Source organism: Oenanthe melanoleuca, chromosome 3, assembly GCF_029582105.1.
Source record: "Oenanthe melanoleuca isolate GR-GAL-2019-014 chromosome 3, OMel1.0, whole genome shotgun sequence".
NCBI classification, from domain to species: Eukaryota; Metazoa; Chordata; class Aves; order Passeriformes; family Muscicapidae; genus Oenanthe; species Oenanthe melanoleuca.
In genome coordinates this window covers 34,710,208-34,737,209 of record NC_079336.1, presented here as the reverse complement: position 1 = coordinate 34,737,209, position 27,002 = coordinate 34,710,208, and the positions used below count along the sequence as shown (strand labels likewise).

The 27,002-nt window shown below is 38.0% G+C and overlaps 1 protein-coding gene across 1 annotated transcript in view; it reads left to right on the top strand.

The window, feature by feature from the left end:
• The window catches only part of MDN1 (midasin AAA ATPase 1), a 91,021-nt gene that overhangs the window by 11,992 nt on the left and 52,027 nt on the right, over nt 1-27,002 (top strand). Inside the window, exons 8-37 of the mRNA XM_056487517.1 lie at nt 707-810; nt 2,653-2,767; nt 4,271-4,464; nt 5,300-5,381; nt 6,062-6,157; nt 7,096-7,208; nt 8,394-8,542; nt 8,640-8,700; nt 9,201-9,412; nt 10,792-10,895; nt 11,877-12,021; nt 12,657-12,753; nt 13,911-14,024; nt 14,637-14,784; nt 14,950-15,060; nt 15,874-16,025; nt 16,486-16,664; nt 17,040-17,248; nt 18,331-18,477; nt 19,171-19,312; nt 19,440-19,574; nt 19,651-19,789; nt 20,708-20,846; nt 20,938-21,068; nt 21,558-21,702; nt 22,786-22,915; nt 23,451-23,681; nt 24,390-24,587; nt 26,031-26,239; nt 26,761-26,883. Of these exons, the coding sequence (XP_056343492.1) occupies nt 707-810; nt 2,653-2,767; nt 4,271-4,464; nt 5,300-5,381; nt 6,062-6,157; nt 7,096-7,208; nt 8,394-8,542; nt 8,640-8,700; nt 9,201-9,412; nt 10,792-10,895; nt 11,877-12,021; nt 12,657-12,753; nt 13,911-14,024; nt 14,637-14,784; nt 14,950-15,060; nt 15,874-16,025; nt 16,486-16,664; nt 17,040-17,248; nt 18,331-18,477; nt 19,171-19,312; nt 19,440-19,574; nt 19,651-19,789; nt 20,708-20,846; nt 20,938-21,068; nt 21,558-21,702; nt 22,786-22,915; nt 23,451-23,681; nt 24,390-24,587; nt 26,031-26,239; nt 26,761-26,883 (4,254 nt within the window). The remainder of the gene's footprint in view (nt 1-706; nt 811-2,652; nt 2,768-4,270; nt 4,465-5,299; nt 5,382-6,061; nt 6,158-7,095; nt 7,209-8,393; nt 8,543-8,639; nt 8,701-9,200; nt 9,413-10,791; nt 10,896-11,876; nt 12,022-12,656; nt 12,754-13,910; nt 14,025-14,636; nt 14,785-14,949; nt 15,061-15,873; nt 16,026-16,485; nt 16,665-17,039; nt 17,249-18,330; nt 18,478-19,170; nt 19,313-19,439; nt 19,575-19,650; nt 19,790-20,707; nt 20,847-20,937; nt 21,069-21,557; nt 21,703-22,785; nt 22,916-23,450; nt 23,682-24,389; nt 24,588-26,030; nt 26,240-26,760; nt 26,884-27,002) is intronic.

Genomic DNA, 27,002 nt, shown 5'->3' with positions numbered 1-27,002 from the left:
CACTTATTTGTTTCTGTGGACTCAACTCATTGCACTCAAGATGAGCATACCCTCAGTAGTATCCTGCATTCATCAAATCCCTCTCTTCAGGTCCTCCCTGCAGGCATCCTGTCTGCATTCTCCATATCAAAGGATTTCTTTGTGTCTCCCTCTGTGCTGAAGGGTTGGTGTGATCATACCTCCTGTCTTTCTTTCTTTCCACCATCATTACATCCTTCCCCAGGGAAGGGTAGATTCTTTAGATACCAAACTCTGCTGGATTAGCATGTATACCTGAAAAAGGTTGATGTTTGACTTTTTTGAGACACCCGATCATCTCTGTTCAGGCAGATAAACAAAACAAAGCTGCTGATCTGAATGTGTCTAAGAAGTCATTTGATAATTTAAATATAAATAATTTTGATTTAGACTTGCGGGTATAAAGGATGTCATTTCCATTCTCTTACCATTAAATTTGAATACAGGAGAAAAAAAGGTAAATAAGTATTACACCTTTGACTTCCACTGCTGATTAAAATTGCTGGGAACTTTGCAACTCCCATTAGCATCACTTAAAAGTGTATCTTTGGGAATAGCAGTTGCTGGCAACATAATGGTGCTCATTGGCGTTGCTCCAGCATCTCAAGTGTGAAATACGGGTGGATGGTTGTGCTGTCTGCTAGTGTCACAAAAAAATAAGTTTTATAATTTTTCTTTTTCTCTCCAGATCTCTGTGCTGATTCCTCTTTTGGAGAAAAGAGAGTTACTGATTCCTGGTCGTGGTGACTGTTTAAAAGTAGCACCAGGATTCCAATTTTTTGCAACCAGGAGGTAGGTTTGTAAACTTAGATAAGATGGAGAATATGGTATCCTATTTTTAAGTACAAGATACTTTTTAGGACAAGGTACCTGTGTAGGAATATTTTAGCAATTTCCAATTAATAAGCAATATAAGTCATAGAAACTGTGTATTTTTTCTTCCCACTTGAAAGCAGCTTTGGAGTGAATCCCAATCTTTGTACAGAAAAATCGCTTCAGCAAGGCTGAAGGAATGAGCCTTGCTGGGAGGTACTCCACAAAACCAGCCCATCACCAAGACAAAATACCACTCTTAGGAATTACTGTGCGAAAAAGGTTTATTATTGATAGTTATGAAAGTCTTGTGTGGATATAGGAGATTGTAATGTTTTCTAACCAGAAAAAGATATAATATACTCTGCCTGATTGTTTCGCTGTAGTAGTGGCTTGTGCCTTGGATGTCAAAATGACTTTTTGTTTAGGAAGACATAATATTGTATCAAGCTTAAAGATTAGGAGGTCTATATGGGGAGTGGCAGTTACATGGTCTTCTAATGTTTTGAAGTTTATTTCAAATTTTTATTTCAAAATTTTTCTGCTTTTGTCTTACTTCTATAAATTTGTTCCTGTGATCTATTTTTTCTCGAATTGAGTCTTTTATATTCAACTCCTTTGGTTGTCTCATTTCCGAAGAATTTTTATTTCTGTATGCATGGTTGTCATGGTTTAACCTCAGTCAGCAACTAAACACCATACGGGTCCTGGCTCACTCCTCTGCAGCAGGATGGGGGAGAGAGTTGGAAGAGCAGAGTGGGAAAAATCATGGGTTGAGATAGAGTTTAGGTAAAGCAAAAGCTTTCCACCAAAAGAGACAAACCCTATGATTGTGAGCAGCCCCACCTTTCCTTCTTCCCACAGCTTTAGATGCTAGGCACAACCCCATCTGATATGGAATATCCTTGTGGTCAGTTGGGATCAGCTCTCCTGGCCATGTCCCTTCCCCAACTCCCTGTGTACCTGCACCCTCCTCTGCTGGGGTGGTGCCAGTGCTTTTCTGAGAGGCAGAGCTAGCTAAGACATGTCTGTATTACCCGCACTGCTTTGGTCACAAATACAGAACACAGCCCCACACCAGCTGCTGTGAGGAAATTTAACTCTATCCCAGCCAAAACCAGCACATCAGTGAACAGTTTGTATAGCAGCAAATTATAATTTTCATTAGGCTCATTAGAGTAGTTTCTATAAGTCTGTTGCAGTTTACAGCTGGGAAATAGTATTTAACAACTGAAGCCAAGCACAATACAACAGAGAAGAAAAAATTAACAAAAACCCAGCAGAAAAGCCAAACCACAAGCCCAAATCTATTGCTTTGCATGTGCAAAAACACATGGCTGAATAGTTATTTCTGCAGTAAAAGAACAAAGCGAATGGAATGTATGATGGAAAGAGCTGAGTCTGGAGGACAAGGAAGAATAATTGTGGAACACTGTGGAGGGGACAGGGCTGAAGATGCTTTTCCTGCACCTCTGCAATAAGATCACAGGTCCTTTAAGGTATTTCACAGGCTACTTGTCAGGTTTCTCCCTTTACAGAGGATTCTGTATGTTGCTTCTGATAGATAACTGACAGTAAGTTTTTCTGAAAGCATCTCTATGGAGACTTTACCATATAGGAAGAAAAACACTAATAACAGGTCATTTGGAAAGCATGGATAGGCAAGGTGAGTTACATGCCAAACAGTGTCATTGATGCCTGTTGTATTATGCTGTAGCAGCTGTATGCAACATGTTCTTTGATGCACAGAAATGCACTGGAAGTGCTGAGTTCTCAGCCACACTCAGCATACTGTGTTTCTTCATTGTTGTTTGCATTTAGGATATTCAGCTGTGGTGGAGGTTGGTATAGGCAGCAAAGCAGCCACGCTGCTCTTCTGGACAAATACTGGACCAAAATACATCTGGATAACATGAGCAAAGGAGAACTCAAGGAGGTATGAGGCTGTGTTGCTCCATTGTGGCATGTGAATAGTTGTTTCAGCTTAGGCTAATAAATGTTTTTCAGTAGTTAATTGAATCCTTATTTTATCTTCAAGTTCTACAATAGACCCTTACAATTTCAGCTTTGTGCTGCCAATTTTGAAGTAAACAGGCAGTTTGTCAGGAAAATTCGAAGTGAATTGAACAAGGATTCCTGGAACTTGCCTTGACAGACACAATTTTGCTTTGTGTGGGTCTAAGAATCAAGTTACTTTGCCCTTTATTAGCCCACAGAGACTGGAAAACAGAGAGAAATAGAAAAAAGAAAATTGAGCTTACTCTTAATTCTGAGTTTTGAGTTGAAAAATAGTCGGTCAGTGGTCAGTTAAAAATAACTGCTTCTATTAACATCTTTCTTTTGTTAGCATATCTGGGGGGTGTTTGCTTTGTGTAGTTCTTCAGAAGATTAAAGCAGCCCAGAGCTCATATGAAAATAGAATTCTCTGGAGATTCTCCTTGTGATACAGAGCTCAAAACAGGATCTCATTCAAAAAGCCCCTCGGCTGAGGGAAAAGGTAGCGAAGTACAGCAAAAGAGTTGAGGAGAAGGTTCTGAATTTTATAGAATGGAGAAGATAGTTTTTTTAGTACAATTCATTCACTCATTTGGACTTGTTCAGCAGCCAGCACAATTATAAATGGCCTTAAATATCTGTATGGGTTTTTTCCTTTCTTGATGTTTGTCAGCTAATTGTTAGGAATTAAGAACAACTATCAAACCTTAAGAAGACGCAAAACTTGAGTGTTAGCTGTGTCGTTTACCACTAGGTTCTTTTTTTTCTTTTCCTGCAACTTTGTGACTTAAATCACAAAGATGTATAACTTAAGCACTGAGATTCTAGTAATAGAAGAGACAATGTTAGAGAATACCCTCCTGCTTGCCTTGAAAACAGACTCATGTTCTTCTTGTTAATCTTAAAAGTCAGTCTGGCAGAGTAGGACCAGTTTTCTTGGCCTGTATCTGTGAAAAGTAATTTTGGGAAGCAATATTTTGGTTGGCAAGCTTTAGTGGAGAGAACTGAGCTGAAAGGAAATTACAAAAGAAAAATTATCCCTTTAACATGCCTTTGTCAGCAGAGTGAATAGACAATTTGAATGCTCAAATTAATTTAGTCACAAAAGAAGGGCAGGAGGTAAGGACTTCTGTAATCCGTTGTAAAGTTGTATGGTCATGATTTGGGTTCAGATAGGATTGAATGTGATTTTTCTTCTTCCTGTTGGTATTTGTGCAAATGTATTGAATGAATTTGAGTAGAGTTGAGTTGGCATCAAAAGCAGAATCATAGTAGTCATGATTTCTATATTCTTCAGATAAGAGATTGCAAGGGAGCAGTTTTATGTACCTATTGAAGTGTCTCCTGGTAAAAGCTGGGGTGCTGTTGGTTTCTTTCCAATGCGGATGGGTTTTTTGTTTCGTTGTTTTGTTTCATTTTTTTTCTTTTTTGTTTCTGGTTTCAGGTCCTCCAAAGGAGATACCCCAACCTTGCTCTTGTGACAGATCACTTGCTAGGCATTTTCATTGACCTTGCAGGAGACAAGTATCAGGCACCAGAGAGCAGTGCTGCTGGCTCCAGTCACGTGCCAGAAGCAGCATCAGAATCAAGATCAGAACATAAGAAACCAAATCTGGAGGGACGAGAACTATCTCTAAGGTTGTCATTTCTTATGTGTCTATTGAAAGCCAGCTAGCTGCAGAGGTGAAAGGGTTTATTTTCATTATTTTTATTTATTTTCAGAAATAATGGTGAAAGTTAGAATTATTAAACATGAATTTTGTAAAAGCTGGAGAATACAATTTTTGTTTTAAAATAATGATTAATATGTAATTTAAAGTAATTCATTCTGGATTATTTAAACTTCCTGTTTGCTGTACTTACTTTTTGGGAGGTGTGGGGGGATGTATGGGCTTTGTCATATGCGGTGCTTAGTTGGCATCAGGCTTTATGAAATTATTCTTAATTATTGTTAACACAAGATTCCAGTACTAGCTAAGAACTGGGAGGTGCTGATAATATTCTCTCAGTAGCTAGAAGATAGTGTTTCCAGTAACTGAGTATATTATCTAGATTATTTCTTGCTGAACACTGTCAGCATTATAGCTTAAAGTGACTGAAAATAACTAAGTCTAAGAATGTCAGATTTTTCTAGAACAGTTTCCTTTTCTTGCCTTTTGGAATATCTTGTTGGTAAAGAATCTGTATCTTGAAAATATGGGGGGTTTATACCTTTCTGGATTCTTTAATACCTTTGAGTTTTACAGTTGCCTTGTGATTTAATATTGTATATATTATCTGTTTATAAGCAACATTGGTCTTTGTGATCAGCTACTCCTCAGAATTATCATCCTCTTTGTGTCTTCCCATGTACAACTTGCACAACAACTACACATGCAAGTGTCAGAAGATGATGTTGTGACCTAAGTTGAACATGAAAGATGCAGTGTATTTTGGCATGTTTGTACTAAATCCTTTTGGTTTTTCTTTTTAGAGACCTACTGAATTGGTGCAGCAGGATTGCTTACAAATTTGACAGTAGTTCTTCAACCACAGCAGTGAATATTTTTCAGGAGGTGCGGTAAGACTTGATCCAGAAATTGATCCAGTTGTTCTCAAATTCCAGTGTTGTCTCACAAAGTGCTCTCTTTGAGAATGTGATATGGGAATTTTTTTGGTTTTGTTTGAAACAATTGGATTGTAGTTGGAATGGTGGTGATTTCTCTGATCAGAAGCTTTTTTGCTTTTAGGAAAGTTATTTGCAGCAAGGTGCTAAAAGAATTTACTGCTGTCGTACAAACAGCATGGTGCAAAATAATTTTAACTGAGACAAGCTGGGATTGCATATTGCTGAGACCTTTCTTTTTCTTGTAATATGGGGCTGCTTTTCTACTTACCTGTTCATCAGTTTACAGTGTAGATTGGGAACTTTTTGGATGTGCATCTGTCAGAGGCAATTTTGAAATGTATGATATCACAATGTTACTTCCTTCTCCATTTTGGTCCATTTGTCTAAAAATAGCTTTTGTGACTGGACATTGCAAAGTTTTTATTTTTGGTAAAAACCCACTATATTACAGAGTTTAAAAGTTCTTACTGCATCTTTTTGAGCTCTGTTGTTTGACTCAATCAGCGGTGAAATAATTTTATTTAGAATGGTTGAATTTGATTTAGGTTCATTTAGATTAAGATGGTGTGCTTGTCAGATAAGATCATACAAAAGTAGTTTTCAAGAAGTTGGTTTTCCCCTTGACAGGCATTGGACTGTTTCACAGCCATGTTGTCCAACCAAGGGAGCAGACAGAAAATGGCAACAATTATTGGAAGTTACCTAAACATTTCCAAAAAAAAGGTATGTTGAGCTACAATTAACATGATCATTATTGCAATTTTTCTGTGATTAATTGAAATATGTTATGCTATTTTTTGTTTAAGATTATGCCCATCTTTCTGTTCCAAACCGTTTTTTGCTTTCTATTCTAGCCCAGGATCTGTTTTTCTCCTATTTTATGTTTAGCTGGATTTTTTTTTTTCTCTGAAAGTTCCAGGGAACCTATTTTAGAGCAAAAGGCCTCATAATGCAGAAGGATTTCACAGCTGGAACAGCACAGCTTCCTAAGCATACAAATGCTAGATGCACAGGGTAGCAAAGTGTGTGTTTTTTTCTTAGGTGGTTTGCAGTGAATGTAAACCTTTACCTAAGTGGAGAGATCAGAGAGAAACATGATCTTTACTGCTACTTGTTCTGTACTCACTGATTACAAAATCAGCTGCCTCTCTGGAGCTTTGTAAATGACAGAATTAAACTAAATAATTTATTTGTCAACTATTTCTGACTGTAGGAGTCTGCTAAGCAAATTCCCTCTGTTGTTACTTTAAGTTGACAGATGGATCTTTGTCTTCGTGCTTCTTTGCATTATTTCATTACAGGAATGTATTATTCCCTGCAAGTGGCAAAATATCCTTGTTTACACAAAAGGGCTTTTTTAAGGGAGATTGTTTGCTTATTGTTAAAATAACTGTTGAAGTTTGTAGTTGAATTACCATGGAAGTAGGAGAAGTAGAAATTCAGTGCCAAAGACTATTACCAAGTTAGTAAGTTGAAAGTTGTTTCTACAGATAAAAATATTTCTGAGGTCCTTCAGTATTTTAGGTGATGATTATATGTGAAATAGAGAATTTTGCCATTAAAAGTTACTTGCTGCAAAGTAATACTGGCAGCATGGCATGGGTGTTCTTACTGTGATGTAAACAACATTAGTATTGGCAATGCTGATGCTTTTTTTACAGGTGGAGTTCTTCTGTGAACTGTATAAACCAGAAATTTCAATACGGGAACAAGAAGTCTCTGTAGGAAGAGTGAATCTTGCAAAGAAGCAGATCCAGGCTCTCAGTGTACAGAGGTAGAATATCCTGTAGTTTCCATGTGAATTGAACTATTTTGTGGTGGAGTAGAATAGACTGCAAGTCACAGGGTCAAGAAAAATGTGAATTGGGTATTCTCACTCTAATGAAGGGAACGTGAGCGCTTTTTCTCTTGCAATCTAAGTTTTTACCTTGTGTATTTTTAAGAGTGTCTACATCATTCTTCTGGAAGCCAAAGCATGGAGATGTTCAGCTTGTTTGAGTGTCTTCAAAGCAGTGTGGATCCACTGCTGTTATAAAAAGATTTTGATGGCTCTACCTTTCTAAAGGGAGATTTTTGTAGTATGTATCGCTAACTTCATTGGCCAGGAAGTGTGTTCGTTTGAAAGAGACAAGTGTCTTCTAAGAAAGGCAGGAGCCTCTCTTGAAATAGAAAATGTAAACCTCCTCCCTCCAAATTATTATAATGTTGAAATTAAGGAGCTCTCAGGCAAAGGTATGGGAATAGGAATAACAATCCTTTACTAGGAAAATTAAAATAAAAATACATAATACAAAAAGAAACAACAAAACAACAAAACACTGACAGAGTCAGAATACAGCCTGTCTCCCCATTGGTCAGTCAGGGTGTTGGTAGCAGTCTGATTAAATGTGGCTGCAGTCTTGCTGGAGTGACAGATGTTGTTCTGTTGAATCAGTGGTCCTGTAGAAGGGTGCAGTTTTTCTCCAAAGGTGTGGAAAGGTCTGGTTTTCCTCTGGAATCCAGTGGAAAAAAGGCTGTTCTGATGTTCCAAATCAGATTTTATCTAGGTAGGAAAGGCTTGTCTCCTCCCCCTGGGTGGAGCATCTCCCAATGGGATGATGTAATTTTTTCAGTCAGGCTGTGTGACTCAATGGGCCATTTAACAGAAGATATCTCCCTGGACAAAGGATGGGTCAGAAAAGATAAAGAACACTGCCTCACCTGGTTTTAACAGATGGTGATAGAATACATACTTTTGGTTACATCCTGCATTGCAACCCAAGACAGGAAGTTATTTGGAAACCCTGAATTTTTAGATTGTATATTGAGCAAAATTAATATCTTATAAGAATATCTTAGAACCATTTCTTTTCAGACCTGTATTTAAAAAAATCCTAAATCAAACCGCTCCACTAAAGGTAATATTGAAATGAGCTCCTTGATAGATCTTAGTTTTGAGTAACTTGCTTTGTTTTTCCAGGGCAAAACATACCTTTGCTGCCACACGGCCATCTGCAGTACTGATTGAACAGCTTGCAGTGTGTGTTGTCAAAGGAGAGCCTGTGCTTTTGGTTGGTGAAACAGGAACTGGCAAAACCTCAACGGTTCAGTACCTAGCTCATATTACAGGTAAATAATGTGTGAAAATTGTAACTTACATGATAATCTGAAAACCAACAAATGAACAAACCCAGAAGTTGATGGTGCTTTTTATCTCTGTTTCAAGGACACCGTTTGAGAGTTGTCAACATGAACCAACAAAGTGACACAGCAGATCTCTTAGGGGGGTGAGTCACTGACCAGTGTTCTGTTGTTCTGCAGAACAAATGGCAGTATCTGTTTCCTAGTAACATAAATGTCTTAATAAACATGTTTGCATGCAGAAACCTTTGTGTCTTTGCTGAAGAGCAGAGCAGTTTCACTGAATTATGTGCAGAGCTGTGTGGTGATGAAGTCATTCAAAAACACTGTCCAATATCTTTAAACATAGCTAAGCTGTTCAGTGTAAATCTAGCGTAATATTCACTGGACATATAGTTTGGTACTATTGCAAATATTTTACTTATTGTAAAGATTTTGTTAATTGTGTTCCTGTTTTTACAAAATCACATCATGAGGTGCATTTATATATGAGCAATTCTATTTAGTTCATTAGTTGAGTAAAAAACTTCAGAAATAAGGGTTAATCTATCCAGCTTGTTTCAAGTAACTGGTTTTGGACTTGTTTTCTTTAAGTTTACAGATGACTTTGTCTCACATAAGTAATTACTCTTTTGCTTCTCTTTAGTTACAAGCCTGTGGATAACAAGCTGATCTGGCTCCCTCTGCGAGAGTCTTTTGAAGAACTCTTCTCTCAGACATTCTCTAGGAAGAAAAATCAAACGTTCTTGGGACACATTCAGACTTGCTACAGACAGAAACGTTGGCATGATCTGCTAAAACTAATGCAACATATTCATAAATCTGCTGTTAATAAAGAAGTAAAAGAAAATACGTCTGGTAAGACTTCAGATGGATCAAACACACATTAGTGCTGAACCACTGCAGAGGGTTGATAAAAGGTTTTTTCCTTCCCTTATATTACATTTTTATTTTTTTTTTTAGTTTTGAGAAATGCAATGTCAACATTGCAACACGACATTCAGAATACTGTTAGAACAGTGGTTGGGTTTTGGTTTGGTTTTTTTTTTTTTTACCTTTTTCTAACTCATCTCTGCTGTTAGCTATGTCTGAAAGTGTGGAGATGCCTGCCTGCTGGTACCCTTGACATTTGGTCTCCACTCAGCACTTGTTAGCTGTGCTGGTGGGCAGTCCTGGTTGGTTGTGTGTCAGTCTTCTATGTCAATGCATTCATACTTCGAGCCCTGGAGCCTGCTTATGTCTCGCAAACACACCCTGTTTAAAAAACAAAGCCAAACAACAGTAACAAAACCAAATACAAAGTAATAACTGCTTTAGGGTAGGAATTATTTTTAAGAGCTTGTTTTGCCTTGTTTCCTCTGCCAGTGATTCTGACATTCCTAGTGCTGTATTTTGTTCCAGTGTAGTTTTGTCCCTAAATAAGTTTTTCTTGTTTTATACTTTGCAACCTGTTTTGGAGCTGAGACGATGTTGTTACTTTACCTTGCATGGAGTTGCTTCTGGTTCTAGAACAGGTGAAATTGTAGCTTTTATTCAGTTTGAGCTAAATAAAATTAATTATGAACTTTATCTCCTTTTCTTTTAAATGTTTCTGCTGAATATGCAGATATTAAATTAAATGCCCACAAATGTAAAAAAAAAAAGGAGAGAGGGAGTTTAAAGACCACTTATTGCAAGAATTTACAATCCTAAAATAAAGACAAGCTGAAATCTGTGATTTGCAAAGTTTCTTAAGGAAATTTGATGCTGTGTAGTTCAGGTGGTGATTTTAACAAATAACTGAAATCAGTGCTATAGTAAATATTGTTGTAACTGATAGTGTATTAATTATTGATAATGGTGTGTTTATTGTTAATCTGTTCTGTCATAAAGGTTAAAAATTTGGATTTATTTTTTTGACATGTCTCTTTCTGCCAAGTAGAGACTGGTAAAAGTCATGCTGGAACAAAGTGCAGTATAAGTATTTGTCATCTAGGAATGAATAGCAAATTATCTGAGCACTATTGATATATGGGTACAGTTAAATTTAAAAAACAAAAACCACACATGCACAAAAACAAAACAACAAGATTTTTTTTTTAAATTTGTGGTGTGTCATCTGCAGTATTGAATGGTTTTATTGCTTGAGCTTACTTTTGTATTTCTCTGCTTGAAACAACTAGATTAAAATAGTGTTGTCAAACATTTTTTTGTGCTATTGTTCTGATGGTACAAACTTAAATTTGTTTTGCTTGCAGGCTTACCACTGAAGGAAAAGTGGGAGGCATTTGGTCTTAAACTGAATCATGCTCATCAACAGATGAAAATGACAGAAAATGCTCTTCTCTTTGCATTTGTTGAGGTATTCAGATATTTGCATTTTGATGCTAGGAGGAGTAAAGCAAAATATTTAAAAGATGTTGCAATCAGTATTATATAAATAGCTTCCTGGCAAGAACCTTGCTGTGAAGTAAAATTGTGCCATGATAACTCTGTGGAATCAAATGTGCAGATTCAAAGAAGCAGTGGTGAGATGGACAGTGGGACATATTTTGTGGTAGCACATTAGTTCAGTGCTGTTTAACAGGAATTAGGACTCATGATCAGAATATGTATGTCATATCTTCTTTTCAGCTCTAGGAGATTAGAAGAAACTTCTTGATCAGTCTTCATTAAGTCATGCTTCTCTCTAGGGATGCCTGTGAAGGATTTAATATTAAGAATCTGTGCTGTTTATCTAGAAGTGATTTTTCTAAACATTTCAAACCCATAATACGTTTTAATGACATTAAGTGAGATTAGGAGGAACCATGGGGTTTATTTATGCTTGTTTGTCACCCTGATAATCTGAATATATGCTCTCAAATTTCATGTAGAGTGTGTGAAATGTTGACCAGTCCTCTATAAAAAAAATTATTTTTGAGTAGTTTGAGAACCTCTGACCTAAATATAGTTTTAATTAATGGGATACAGATTCTTTAGAAGCATAATACTGCTTGTGTCTTTGGATTTCTTCAGATAAACTTTATTTTCATGAGGTATTAGTGACCCATAAACACAACAGTGGTAGATTGTGCAAAAAAGGGATCTCAAATCCGTTGTACTTGAGCCAGTCTAACTGGTACCTGATACAAGGGTATGATAATTGTCTGACTTCTGTGACTGGCAAAATGACTGCTGTTATTGAGAGAGAGCAGTACAACTGCTACTGCTGTAAAAGGTCTGGAATTGCCATTTGTCTAATCAAGCCATGGATTGCACACCCAAGTGTTTCCAGTATCTGAATGCTTCAGTTGACACTTCATTGCTGGCAACATGATTAACAAATTGATCTTGCTTTTAGGGTACTCTGGCACAAGCAGTAAAAAAAGGAGAGTGGATTTTATTGGATGAGATTAACTTGGCTGCAGCAGAGACTTTGGAGTGCCTGAGTGGTTTATTGGAAGGATCATCTGGGTCACTGGTGTTACTAGACAGAGGAGACACAGGTAGTATTTCTGTGCTTGCTTATACTGTACCTTGGTATCCAGCTGCGTTCCCTATCCTATGTAGCTCAAAATAAGTTGAGATAATTTACCATTAAAATGAATGTGCGCACATGAGAGCAATGTGCTCTTTGTTGACTTCTTTGCAAGAGGTCCAAAGCACTGGTATGTTCTCAACAGCACTGTAGGGGCTGCTGTGTAGAAAGTTAACTCCTTTTACAGATGTAAAGATAAAAAAATGCAGTTGCTGAATACTGCTTTCAGGAACTACAGAGAGAGGCAAATATTGTGTGAGCATCCCAGACTGGATTTTCTTCCTGGCTGAGGGAAGCACTGGCTATTGTTCTGAAAGAGACGAAAGGAGTTCCGGGCTCATATAATTTTTGAAACATTTTGTGTTGTTACAACATCTTGCTACATGCAAAAAGTTAGGGTTTCACTTACCTGTGGCTGTTTTGAAGATAGAGGTACTTCTGATAAAATGACGTGGGGTTACTCTCTGAAAATTTTTGACACTGGTGTTTTTAAGAAAATGTAGTAGTGCAGCAATGAAAGTTGCCTTAGGTAAAATACACCATATTTAACATATAAATATCCTGTGTTTATCATGTTTGTCTTTTATTTCTGTTTTACTTTAGAGCCTCTTGTCCGTCACCCTGATTTTCGCTTGTTTGCATGCATGAATCCAGCTACAGATGTTGGAAAAAGAAATCTTCCTCTAGGAATAAGAAACAGGTAGGAAATAGTGATTCTGGGACAAGAGTCACTGTCTCTTTCAGAGTTTAATTAGTTTCAGGAGTTGACCAGTGAAGAATGCATCTGAAGCCTGAGGATGCAAGTCTGAACTCATATTTACTTACCTGTATAGTGAAGGTTTTTCATGAAATAGAATTAGCAAAATATTTTGAAGTAGCTGAGCTGTGAGCAAGTGGTCTAGAAGTAGTGTAGGATGTTGTCAGTGAGGGCAGGAAATTATTATTCTTTACAGTTAAGCTGTCAGCACCTGGAAACGCTACTGCAGCAGTTTATGTTGGGAGTAGTAAAGATGAGTGAGTTCTTGGTGTCTGTTTAGCAGCTTTTCTCTTAACTCAGAAGTGCTGATGATCCTTGCCAAAAGCTGCATGCCCAGCCTTGCTCACTCAAAATGAAGGTGGTTTGCATGGTGGCACAGATGTGTGATACTCAATATGTTTGATGCATGGTCTCAAAGCTGTGGCAAGGCAGTTGGAATTGTGGCAAATCCATTCTTCAGTACTGTCTACCTGTTCCTGTGTGCACAGATCTCCTGCTTGATGCAGTTTCCCTCATGAGTGCCAAAAGTTGCATGTAAAGACCCTTCCCAGATTCATAAACATTGGGCAAAGACTGTAGAGATGCACCAGCTATGTGTAACTAGTCATTTTTAGTTATTAGTGGCAAAGCAAGGTTTTATTGCAATTGGGTCTTTTGCAGAATAGTGAAAGGAAGTGAGTGTAATGAGAAGAAAAGAGACTTAAGCGTCAGCAAACTTGCTAAGTTTAAATGAATTTATATTTCTGTTTGTCAAAAATAGCTACTGCCGTGTCAGTACTTCATTGTTCAGGCTGCAACATTTGAGTATCTATTGCAAATAGTTTAAAATTGTAATTTAAGTCACATTGTTCACTTTCAGTCTAAGACCTTAAACTAATTCAAATAAATTGCTTGAAAGTATTACTAATGACCTTATATTTCAGCTACTCTGGTTCTTGAGTCTGTCTGTAGGTTTGACTATCTATAGGTCTGTAGCTTTATCAATCAGTATTCAGTTACTTAAAAATTTAAAATTTTATATGCCATGAGATTTATATATAACATGATTTTTCAATATGGTCAGGTATGTTAAGTGTTACAGATTGATTTGATTCTTTCAGGTTTACTGAACTTTATGTAGAAGAATTGAGAAATGAAGGAGACTTGCAAATTCTTATAATGGATTATCTGAGAAGCTTGAATGTGAACAAAAATACAGTACAAGGAATTGTGAAGTAAGTTGACTAATCTTTTTTAATTCTTGATGAAATAAGTCACAGAAAAAGTATGTGACTGTAGTCTGTGGTAAGACAGCTTTGGGAAACACTGTAATGTTTCACATGCAGCAGTTCGCATAAGAAGAATGTAGATGTCCTTCTTCCTAATTCTGCAGGTTTCTGTATTTGTGGGAGGGAGATTTTTATTTTTTTTTTAATTCAGAATTGTTTTCTTGGTGGCACCAGTTAAATAGCATTGTTATTTCAGTCCTCTTTCATATCTGAAAGACTAGAGTGGTTTGTTTCTGTAGATAATTCCAAAGAAAGTCTTGTGTGTTTGTCTAGTTACCTTTCTTACCCCTGGTGTAAGGTGAATATCTCATGTTTAGAATACTTGGAGTTTATAGTCACTGTCTGTATATCAAGCTGTGTCAAAAATATAGTTCTAAAAATACTCTTTTGCTTTGCTTCACTGACTGTACAGATGGCAGAGCTTGGCATGGCTTTCATAACCTGGAGCTTTTAAGAAAAGTAACAGTTGGGGATAAAGTGAAGTGTACCTACTTGGGGTTTAATTCCTTGTAGCAGTGGTCTGATCAGTAACAGCTCCATGTAACTTCATTTTTGCAGCTTTTATTTGTCAGTGAGAAAGGAAGCAGAAACAAAGTTGGTGGATGGAACTGGCCACAGACCTCACTACAGTCTCCGTACCCTGTGCAGAGCATTGAGGTTTGCAGCGTCTAACCCGTGTGGCAGCATAGCACGCTCCCTCTATGAGGTGATTACCTGTGCTGGCCTATGTTTCAGTGTGTATTCACTACAGAGCTTCTTTGGGTAAAGGGCAATCTTCTCCAAGTTCAGTGTTGTACATAAGGGGTTCTTTAATCTGTATGGTTTTTGCTTATTTTTCATGTTTGTCACTGAAAATTATTCTTCTTCTCAGGGCTTCTGTTTGAGTTTCTTGACACAGCTTGACAGAGGTTCTCACCCAGTGGTTCAAAAGCTAATTTGCCAGCATATAGTCTCTGGCAACATCAAAAGCCTTCTCAAGCAGGTAGGCAAATGAGATTATGAAGACCTGTCTAGTACTTAAACTAGAGTTTATTTTAAGTTGTCTTCTCTCCTTTTTTCCTCTACGTTTTCTTCGTGTGGTTCTATTTTTCATTTTACAAAGACAAGAACTAGAAAAAATTAATGCCGTTCTTTTGTAGTTTTTTACTTTGCTTGAATGTTGATATATTAGCTGGTTTATTTGCTAGTTTGAAAAAATAGGGAAGCCTGAATAACTAAAGCACTGTGGAGTGTGGGCAGCTTAATGCAGTGGCTCCAACTGTAAAGCTTTCACAGACTTTGGAGCTTTCTCAGGCTTTGTATTTTTAGACTCTGGATGCAGAACATATGGATATGAAGAAGCATCTGTGCTTTGTTTCTTATGGGAAAGGAAGAATGTCACTAGTGCTGGGAACCCAGCATGAGTTTGCATGGAAGATGGGGAAGCCAGTTAAAGAGATGGATATTTATTTCAAAATAAACCCTTTCATACTGGAAAATATGTATAAATATATGAAAAAGATTAAAGCAATGTTCTTGCTTGTAAATGCCCTTCAAAACTCAGTGCTAAGACTCTTGAGACATTTTTGTCTTCGTGCCACTGCAAAAATTCCTGCATCATGATCCTGAAATAATCTGGTCAGGCTTTCCTGTACTTTGCATTCTGTGTCAAAGGGACAGTGCTTACTACATGAGCACTAAGGGATTAATTAAAAGTTACTTTAGAGAATTTGTTGCAGTTGTGTAAAACTAGTTGTTTTCATTAGCAAATTGAAACCAGTTTGTATAATCTGTTATTTCTGTCATGTCTCCTTAGCAAATACCAAAACCTCAAGGAGGGAGTTTTATACTTATAGAAGGATACTGGATTTCAGCTGGGGACAAAGAACCTATGGTAGATGAGAGTTACGTGCTCACCCCTTCAGTTAAACTTAATCTGAAAGACATTGTCAGGGTTGTGTCTGCAGGGTAAGTGTTCCAACTTTTTAATTAACAATATAAGTTAAGTATGTTTGTTTAGGCCTTGAGTTCTTGGTGCCCCTCTAATCTTTGTTGTTTGGATGAATAAAGTCCATTTTCCTTCTACTTTACAGTTAACTTTTCATTATAGTGTGACTTAAAATTTATACATGTGTTACTTGTTTCCTTAAACCATCTTACTGCCATAGCTAGTTTTATTTAAATTCTGATCTAGAAATTTGCAGTTAGAATAATCTGCTTATTTTGCACGGCCATGAAAAGCTTTATGAGTAGCTATTAGCACTTGGGAGTAAAGATATTTGTATTTCCCTGTTAGTGTGTCAACTTGGATACCCCAGATGAATTAAGGGGTGGTGTTTTGGTAGTTTGGTTTAATAATGTTAACATCTTTTGTGTGAGAAAGACATGGCTCATGCTTCTAACCCACTATTTTGGTCATGGCTTTTAGGACTCATCCAGTCCTGATTCAAGGAGAGACCTCTGTTGGTAAAACCAGTTTAATTCGCTGGTTGGCTGCTGCTACTGGGAATCATTGTGTAAGGATTAACAACCATGAGCATACTGATATTCAAGAATATATTGGCTGTTACACATCAGATGCCTCTGGAAAATTGGTGTTTAAGGAAGGTAAGTGAGCATGTTCTATATACTTCAAATTCCTATCTCATTTCAGTGGATGTTTTTTTTTTTTTCTTCTTTGATGTTTTACTTGTCTGGTTTGTTATGGTGGAGAGATGACGTGTCATCAAGTTAGTAGTTGTACTTTAATGATAATCACTTGTGTTAATGTTAATGAATTCTGAAAATTTCATGTCTGTCTCATCATTCTTGTCCTATTGGACCTAAAGATGATAAGCCAACAGTTTAAACAATGCTGTTGCTTCCTTCTCTGGATTAGTGTTTATCCAGAATGAAATGGGTTGCTAAAAGTATCAGAGTGCATGCTTCTGTTAGATTTGCTTTATAAGATTTTTAACTAGGAAATTTTCTGTTCCCCCCAAGGCATTCTCATAGATGCAATGAGAAAGGGCTACTGGATTGTTCTAGATGAATTGAACTTGGCTCCCACTGATGTCCTGGAGGCTCTGAACCGCTTGCTGGATGATAACAGAGAGCTGTTCATTACGGAGACTCAGGAAGTTGTCAAAGCTCACCCTCGCTTCATGCTGTTTGCCACACAGAACCCTCCAGGTCTCTATGGTGGCAGAAAGGTCTGTGTGATCTATTCCTTTTGGGTAGCTAAGGCTTTGGGGAATTAATCTCTCTCATATATAAAGTGTGATGTGAAAATGTTTTGATGTGTAACATGAATCTCTCAGGAGGGAGAGAGTTGAGGTGGCTGTGGACTGTCAGTTCAGCTGGGCTCTGTTTAGGTGAGTTTCTTGTTTCGTGGATACAGAATTTCTAATTAATTTTAGGTAGTTAGAGTTTAGAGATTCAAGTGACTTTAGTGAAAGTTCATGTATATTATACTTGAATCAACATTTTTTGTCCAAGAGCACTGGAAAAGAGATTGTACTTAGGCTATAGAAGTCCATTTTGTACTGGATTTTGTCTGGAATAAGTAATTTTCTACAGAGTGACTGGTATGGAGTCGAATTATGGATTTGTGATCAAAGCAGTGTTGATGGCACAGAGATGTCTCAGTTATTGCTGGCCAGTGTTTGCACAGGTTCAAGGCCTTTTCTGCTTCTCACACTGCCCTACCTACTTGTGGAGCAGGTTGGGAGTGCATGAGAAGCTGTGAGGGAACACAGCTGGGATAGTTGACCCCAGCTGCCCAAAGGGATGTTCCATGTCCTATGACATTGTGCTCAGCAGTCAGAGCTAGGGGGAGGAGGAGGAAGAAAGGGAGTTCATTATTTGTTTCCCTAAATAACACTGGTGTTTGATGAAGCTCTTATTTCCTGGAGATGGCTGAATACCTGCCTTTTGATGTGAAGTGGTGATTGAACTCCCTAATTTTGCTTTGCTTGCCCATGCACCTTTCACTTTACTTATGAAACTGTCTCAGCCTAGAAGGTTTATCACTTTTACTCTTCCAGTTCTTCCATTGTAGGGAGAGTGAGTTTGTCTCTTTGTAATGCTTTGCTGCCTATGCCCTTAAAACACTCAATCCATTTTAAAGCTTTTGTCTCATCCAGACTGTCTCTTACACGTTTTTCAATGTTGATATGTATATGTTAATTTGATTGCTTTGATACTATCCTTATTTTCTTTGGATGTGTAGTAAAAGATCTATGAGCGATATCAAAGGAAAAGGTTCAAGCAGTAGTGTGGTCTCATATTTTAGGTTTTGTCCAGAGCCTTCAGAAACCGTTTTGTGGAGCTGCATTTTGATGAACTGCCGAGTGCTGAGCTGGAAACCATCCTGCACAAGCGATGCAGTTTGCCACCTTCTTATTGCAGCAAGCTTGTCAAAGTCATGTTAGACCTGCAAGTATGAGTGTTTTTCTTTGAGTATAAGAAATGCAAACATACTTCAAAGTAACATGCACAAAGTAATAGAAATTCCTTCGGGGAGGGAGGTATTGTTAGCTGAAGGATATTTAATATCCTAAGTCATGAAGAAATTCCGCCAAGGTACTAATTTCAGTGGTCAAGACTAAGACTGGGGAAGGTGATGTCAGATTTGAGAGAAAGGTAGGAGCAAAAAAAAAGACACATTGGGATTTAGTGTGTGGAAATAACCCTTACTCTGGAGCCAAAGTACAGTATTGGATTTGTAGGGGTCTTTGGGTCATGTGAAATTCAGTATTATTTTTAAGCAGCGTTTTTGGATATGTCAAGACACTCATGTATTCTACAGGCATTTGACACTTAGTATGTAGCTAAAACTACCATCATATTTAGAAGCAATTACAGCAGTACAAACTGGATTTTGTTTTACTCCAGGTACCTATTTTATTCTTAGTTGATTTAAAAAAAAATACTATTATCTAAATTATTTTGTTCCTGGTGCTCATCAATTACCTGCCAAAAGTGTTTAGGAGTTGTGACTCTACTGGGCTTTTTTTGTAGTTAGTAATAGAATTTTCTTGTTGCAGTGTCACTGCAGAGAGTGGTGATTAGGTTTGCTTGAAGTATTTGGAGGAGTTGGTGAAAAACACCTGACATTTTGTTTCTGTGACAGTCTTACCGCAGAGGTTCGACGGTGTTTGCTGGGAAGCATGGATTCATCACCCTGCGGGATCTGTTCCGCTGGGCTGAACGGTACAGCTTGGCAGAACAGCTGCAGAAGGACTATGACTGGCTTCAGCACTTAGCAAATGATGGTGAGCTCTGCTGCCCCAGCTTTTTTAACTGTCTGTGGAATAGCTTTTCAGCCCCACTTCTTAGATGTAAATTTTTGTTGCTGATTACCCAGGTAATGATTGCTTTCTCTCTTCCTCTCTTTTGTAGGTTTTATGCTTCTGGCAGGTAGAGTCAGAAAACAGGAGGAGGTGGATGTTATTCAAAATGTCATTGAAAAACACTTCAAGAAAAAAATATATCCTGAGTCTCTCTTCTCAGGGGAAAGTGTCAAAAAGCTACTGGGTGAGTTTCCTAGAGGAACCCCGCTGGTACATCTCTAGATGTGACTGAAGCTGATGGATTGCTTTGTGTTGTACAGCTAAGTCTTCCACGTGGATGTCAGTGATGGACAGAGATTTTAGCCATGTTGTCTGGACTCAGGGGATGAGGAGACTTGCCATTTTGGTGGGACGAGCCCTGGAGTTTGGTGAACCAGTACTGCTGGTGGGAGACACTGGGTAATCTTGCTTTTTATGTTCTTGGTAATGCTGTACCAACTAATGTGCTGGACACAAAATGATTGTGGGGGCTTCAGTGGTGCTTTGATCTGGGACTTTTCAGCCTGTCTTATGGCAGACTTGCAGCTGCTGTTTTTCACAGTTCCTTTTTGAGGGGAAGCTGATGCATCTCATTTAACCTGTGTCTTTGATGGGTTTATCTGCATTGTATAACTACATAGTTATATAAAAGTAGTAAAATGAGAGTGAACTGACTTCTATGCCCTGTAGAATCTCATTGTGCCTAATGGGAGAGGCTGCTGTGGGATATTGTGACATTTTTCTCTTTGAGAGCACATTCAATTTGCATGTTTTATGAGCTTGAATATAGTCTTGCTACCACTTCTCCACCTAATATGCTGTAGAGGAGGTTGTGAAAGTAGATACTGTCTGCTCTTGTGCTGGTTATAAATTTGTAGAGTAAATTTTTATGGAAGAGAAGGAATGAAAAATGCAGGAAACCAGAGAAGGAAAATTTACTTGGGTAGTAAATCAAAACTAGATATTCATCAGTTTATTCTCAGACTTAGGTTTGGTCTAGACATGAAGCATTTCCAGTTCAGTGAAATGTTAGGCTGTTTGAGTATCTGCAAGGGCAAGCTGAAATAAATTTGACTCTGAACATGCAGAAATCCATCAATGCAGCTATTGATTTAAATTTAATTAAAGGCCTCTTGTGCATGTCAGCAACAGTTGTGCCAAGAATGGCTTCACTTAGCATACATTTCTTTCAGGGAAAGGAGCAGAAGAAAATTTGCATGTTGGGTCTTTGCCTCATAGCTCTTCAATGAAAGTATGAATCCTGTCCAAAGTGAACTGATGGTTTGGTTTTGCTTCTTTTTTTAATTTATCCTTTTCAATTAAATTACTTGTTTGCAGGTGTGGTAAAACTACCATTTGTCAGATCTTTGCAGCACTAGCAAATCAGAAGCTGTACTCAGTGAACTGCCACCTGCACATGGAGACATCAAACTTCCTGGGGGGGCTGCGACCAGTCAGGCAGAGATCCAAAGAACAGGTTTGTCCTGCACCAGTGATACCTTGGATGGTGTGACCATGGCAGTGAAAAGTAGCTGTTGTGACTTCCCACTTTCTTTTCCATTTCTTAGGAGGAGTCTGATGGTTCTAGACTCTTTGAGTGGTGTGATGGCCCTCTTGTTCTAGCAATGAAGGAGGAGGGGTTTTTTCTCCTTGATGAGATTTCTTTAGCGGATGATTCAGTACTAGAGCGACTTAACAGGTATGTGTGAAATGAGGTAGTACTAAGCATCCACAATGTGTGTGTTCATTATCCTAACATGAATGGGGCAAATCTGACTTCTTTTAGGTGCATTTGTTTCCTGGCTTAGGTGAACTGCCCTCTTGCTGGAAAGGACAATGGTACAAATAAAACTTGAAAGTAAAATCTCTAGTTTACCATCTGCAGTATTAAAATTTTCAGCTTGTCAGTGAGCTCTTGAAATTATCTTGTCAAATCCCAGGAACAAAATCTAGTTATTCCCCTCTTTTGTGTGTGTATGTGAAGTAAACCCCCAGAACAATTTAAGTATAAATTTAACTTTATTATGTGTTTGCAGCAGTATCCCTCATTTTAGTCTTTTCTGTTACCCATTATATTGGGTAAAGGAAAGTTTACCCAGGGCAATTAATATGATTTTCATTTTAAGTGATCTTTTGAAGTGTGGAACAAAAAATTAAAATAAGCAATATTTTTTTACCTTCTCTCCAGTGTTCTTGAAGCTGAGAAAACATTGGTACTTGCTGAAAAAGGTGGTCAAGATGATGAGGAGAATGAAGTAGAACTATTAGTTGCAGGGAAGAAATTCCGTATCCTTGCAACCATGAACCCAGGAGGTGACTTTGGGAAAAAAGAGGTAAATGCCAAAACATCTGGAAATACAGCATGCATCTTCTAATCATACTGACTGTTAAGTGGTTGGAGGTGCAGTGCAAAAATTCATCAGGCCAGTTCTGGCAATCCACTGCTTTCTAGTTGGCATCTGCTTTGTCTCTGAAGGAGGATTGGGTTGAATCTGTTTTCTGTTACTTCTGTGGGCTGTCACTCTGGCATTATAAATGAGTACTCAGCAAAATCTCAAAGGAAGCTTCAGACCTCTAAATACTCTAGTTTGGCTCGATATGTAGAATATTCAAGTATTGGTACTGTGACTTGTGAAGCAAGTAAATCCAGCTTTCTGGGGTAGTTGCATGGCTAATGCTATACAGAAAGTGCTGGCCATTGTGTGTTTCTTAGTGAATAGTGAACATTGCATCCAAAAAAAGCTTTTTCATTAAATGAAAGAAATTGTTTCTGAAGTTGAGAACTAAGTAATTTAAAACATGTTAAAGAAAATCCGTAAGACAATGAAACTCTACAAATTTTAAGCAGTGTTGGAAGCTAGGTAAAAAAAGAGAACCAGAAGTTCTTTTATGCAAAAGAGAATGGGTGAAGTGGTTTCTGGAGTAGAGAACCACTCATTGAGGCCATGTATTTAAACAGGATTTATTTCTGGATTGTATTTGTGCTGCTAATTTCTGTTTGACCAATGCAGCCAAGGAAGAGAGGAGTTAGAGAAATGAGTTGTAATTGAAGGCAAATTTCCATGTGATAGCTTCTGTGAGCAAAGGGAGATTAGAGAGCCATTATTTGATACATGATGTCCTAGAATGAAATGGAGCTGTAGTGCTTGCAAACCAGCTCAGTTTCTTCCTATATTCTTTTGAACTTTGTTTACCATCCACTTTCTGCATTGATGCCATTACTAGAAGTCTTAAAAATTCTCCTTCTTTCAAAGATTTTCTTACAAAGTGTTTTTGTCAGAGTTAGAAGAAAAGATCTATCTTGTTCACTTTGTTGTTTACAAGTACAGGACTACAAGGCTGTTGCTAACTGTGAAGATGTTAGGGAAGATGATGTAATGAATCTTTAATTGCTCTGTATCTCTGCTTGTTTGCAGCTTTCCCCTGCGCTGCGCAACAGATTTACAGAAATATGGTGTCCACAGAGCAATGGCCGGGATGATTTGATACAGATTGTAAAGCACAATCTTCATCCAGGACTGTCTCTGGGTGCAAAAAACCACAAGGGTAGGTATTTCTGTGTGTTGGTATTGAAGGAGTTTGGAGACTGCCAACCTTTCTTCAGAATTTACACCACTGTTGCCCTTTTTCCGCTACATTTCTCCCTGAGGACAGTATGATACATTTTGGACTTTGTTCTTCCTTCACTGTGTATGTTACATGTCTAGCCAGAAGTAAGTTCAAGGCTGTGTTTTATCTACTTGGATGGTGAAATAACTATCCCCAGCCCTTCAGTGTCCCAGCTTGGTTTTGTTGTAGAGTGCTGAAAGAACTGGCTCTTCACTTTCTGCCAGCAGCTTCACTGTTAGTATTAGGCACTTGATGCTGTCTTGTTACCTGAATTTAAAAGGGTTTGTAACATCAGCTCAGGCAGGATCTTTCTCTTCTCTTGTTCTGTTTCTAGTATATAGAGTACCATCCACATTGCTCACGCAGCTGTACCTACTTTAGAGATGTTTTTACAACAGTGTAGTAGATGTGATCAAAAAAATTGTAACTCAGATTTATTTGGGTTTTGGTTTTTTTTTTAACTTTTTTTTAGGAGCAGACATAGCAGAACTCATGATGGATTTTGTTGAATGGCTGACTAATCAAGAGTTTGGTCGCCAGTGTATTCTCAGTGTGAGAGATGTCTTGGCCTGGGTTAATTTTATGAATGTCATGGCAGAGAATGAGTCAAGTTCTGCCAAGGGGTGCAGCCGCCTTAACATTTCTCCAGTGATGTCTTTTATCCATGCTGCATGTTTGGTGTATATCGATGGAATAGGATCAGGTAAGTCTTCAGTGTTCATTTGGTAGTAGAAAATATGAAACTCTGTATTAATGTTTTTAGTCAAATGCAAACAAAATGCTTTGAGGCAGCGTGGCACTCTTCTGGGAGAAGTTTTCCTTATGACAGTCTCCTGTATGTCATTTGCCTTTTCTGTGTTTCAGTAGCAAGAGTTTGAGTAATAGAGCGAGCTGAAGTAGAGGGATTCATAATATTACAAAGGATACCACACAAATTAAGAAAACTTACGGTTTTTATTGTGTGTTCTGAGCTGATGCAGTACTTGAGCACATGTTATGCTCTCTATCCCCCACTCCCCATGTCAGCATCTCTCTGTGCTGGGCTGTACCATGCACATAGCTGAGAATGCATTTTTATGTGTTTGGCTGCTGGCCCAGCTGATAAATAGTACATAAGGGAGAGGAGGAAAAGTGAAAGGCACAAGAAATGCCAGAAAAGAAAGCCTGGAGGACCAGTAGCAAGGGTTTGGGATCATTGTGATGGTGGAAGAAAGAGGGTTGGAAATACAGTGTCCTTAGTTCTGTTCCTCACAGAACAATCTGTCCATGGGAAATAGTACTGGAAGCACTGTCAAGCAAAAACATTAAAATAAAATATAAACCTGCAGGCATGTGAAGGGATTGAGTTTCTTGACATAAGATGGATGTTCCTAGTTATATTGTGAAGCACACTTAACTTTGCTAATTACAGGTACAACATCCTGCTCAGCTGATATCGCTTTATTAGCTCGTGAGAAATGTCTGACATTCTTATGTGAAAAAATGAGTCAGTTCTTTGAGCTGACTGATTATCAGAAGAATGAACTGAAGATTTATGACAGAACAAAGGAAAAAGAGTTCGTATGGATGGACAACTTCATGGGAATTCACCCATTTTTTATTCCAAGAGGCAAGAGACTGGGAGTGGGTGGACATCTATATTTTCAGTAGTTTTGTTATGCACTAAATCTAAGTAGGATACCTGAACTGTCATAGAACAATTTATTGGTTCTTAAGCTTTAGAAAAATGCTTTTTCTGCCTCTAAGTGTCTAGATTGCAACTCAGTCACATTTATTAAGACACATCTGTTCATTCCCTTTTTTCCTTACTTCTTAATGGTTAATGGCCTAATTTTCATAGACTTTTTTTTGGTGTAAGGAAGAGGCTTTTATTTTTGGATTGTGAGTTTTGTGTCACATTTGCATGCTTATAATGCCTGTTAGCTGCTTCTAATGAAAGCTGCAGCTCATCCTGGCCCTTGTGCAAAGCATGGAAACAGGGGTCCTGGGTACAAAGCTAAACAGAGTGGAGGTTAATGCCATGCTTTCCTCTAGGCTTTCCAATATTTGCTGCAATTTTGGCAAAATTACTAAGTCTGCATTTCAGTTCCTCGTGGGACAGAAATATTGAAATGGAACTAGCAAAACACTGCTTCTTACTCTTAAAATACCACAACAGGACTAAAAAGTGATAACTGTGAGCTTTCTAACTCAGCTGGTTAGTTTTTAGCATGTGGACCTATGTGTTCCTAATGCTGCACTAACTGTTTGCATTTGAACTTTCTGACATTGATGGTTTGTGTAAGTCATGCATAAAATTGTACAAAGTACAACTTTTTTTTTTTGTAAATTGCTTAGTTCTCCTCTGCTGATTGGTTCACAAAAGGAATCTTTGGATCCCTTTCATACTAAACAGGTATCAGTTTGTGTAGGATGCATTGGTGATTAATATCTTGTATACATGATCAATGCTTTATTACACTTTTGGGGGAGTGATGTCCAAGGCATTGTACTGGCTGGAATTTGGCAGACAAACTGCTCTCTTCCCACTGTGTGCCATAACAACAGTAAAGGAGAAGCAAACTTTTAATTAAGGGTTCTTTAATTAAACTTTACAGAACTGGCTGTGTATGGAACAGATTAGTATGTTCTTCTGGAGCATGACTGGATTGTATCCCTCAATGTCAATTTTTCAAGAGCTGCTTTTGGGTTTCAGATCCACATGACTGAAGTGCAAGAACACATTTACATTTTTTCAGGGATAGATCTCTAGTTTAAGTCTTGAACCAGGAGGTATTGAGGTTTCATGGCAAAATAAATCGTACATCCATATGATTTTTTTTGAAAATTCAGTATAAATATGTGGAGATGGGCTGAGATGCAGCTGTGGGTCAAACAAAGTGTATGTGCCAGATCTCTGAGAATAGCATACAAGCTGGATCTCCATTGCTTGCTATACTGAGATCAGCAATTTACAGAGTGAGCTCATTCAGAGACACACTGTCAGGACCTCCAGCATAAACATTCTTTATTGGTTTTAATTGTTTTCTCGTTTATCTTTCCTTTGTTTTAGGCCCTGTTCTCCAGAGGAGCAACATGACAGATTATGCTTTAAATGCTGGGACTACAGCAGTGAATGCTCAAAGACTGCTGAGAGCACTACAGCTTAACAAACCTATTTTGTTGGAAGGATCACCAGGAGTGGGCAAGACCAGCCTAGTTGCTGCCCTGGCAAAAGCCTCAGGCAACTGTCTTGTTCGAATCAACCTGTCTGAGCAAACGGTAAAATAAAATGTTATCTTCATAACTGTGGGTGTAAAGCTTTGTGTAACTTTTGAAGTGCAGTTCTCTTTAACTTTGGCACTGTGTCTGAGAAATGTCAGTTTTTCCTTCTTGCTCTCAAGATAGAACTGAATGGGAAGGGGGAGCAGACAGAGCAGTAAGCTTCTGTGAGTGAGTGCCAATTCCCAGATATTTCTGTTCTTTTCAGGTGAAGTCATGCATATCTTTGTCTAATATGTTTTTCTTGGCTTCTGCAACATTACTTGAAAAGAGCTTTAAAGCTTTTTAGCTTTTCTGTTCCAATTTAAATTTGTGTTGTTAAGTTAAATATAGTATCTGGTTACTGGAGTCCTATAATGGAAAAGCTTACAGCAATTGCTGAAAAATTTCAAATCGTTCTAAAGTGTAGATACTAAAAGGGAAGGGAGAAAATTTTAAGTAAAGTTAACAAATGCTGTTTATGAACTACTGTTAAATTTTGTCATTCCTCAACTCCCCCATTCTGTTCTTTCCTCCCAAAGGACGTGACAGACCTATTTGGGACAGACTTGCCTGTTGAAGGTGGGAAGGGAGGAGAATTTGCCTGGCGTGATGGACCACTGTTGGCAGCATTAAAGGCTGGACACTGGATTGTCTTAGATGAGGTAAATTCAGGTTTGGGGGACAAATAAAATGGAATGTTCTAGAAGAGCAAATTTGGTGATCTGGCCTGTGGAATAAATACCTTGGAGTACCAATAATACCCATCATGGAGGCACGTACT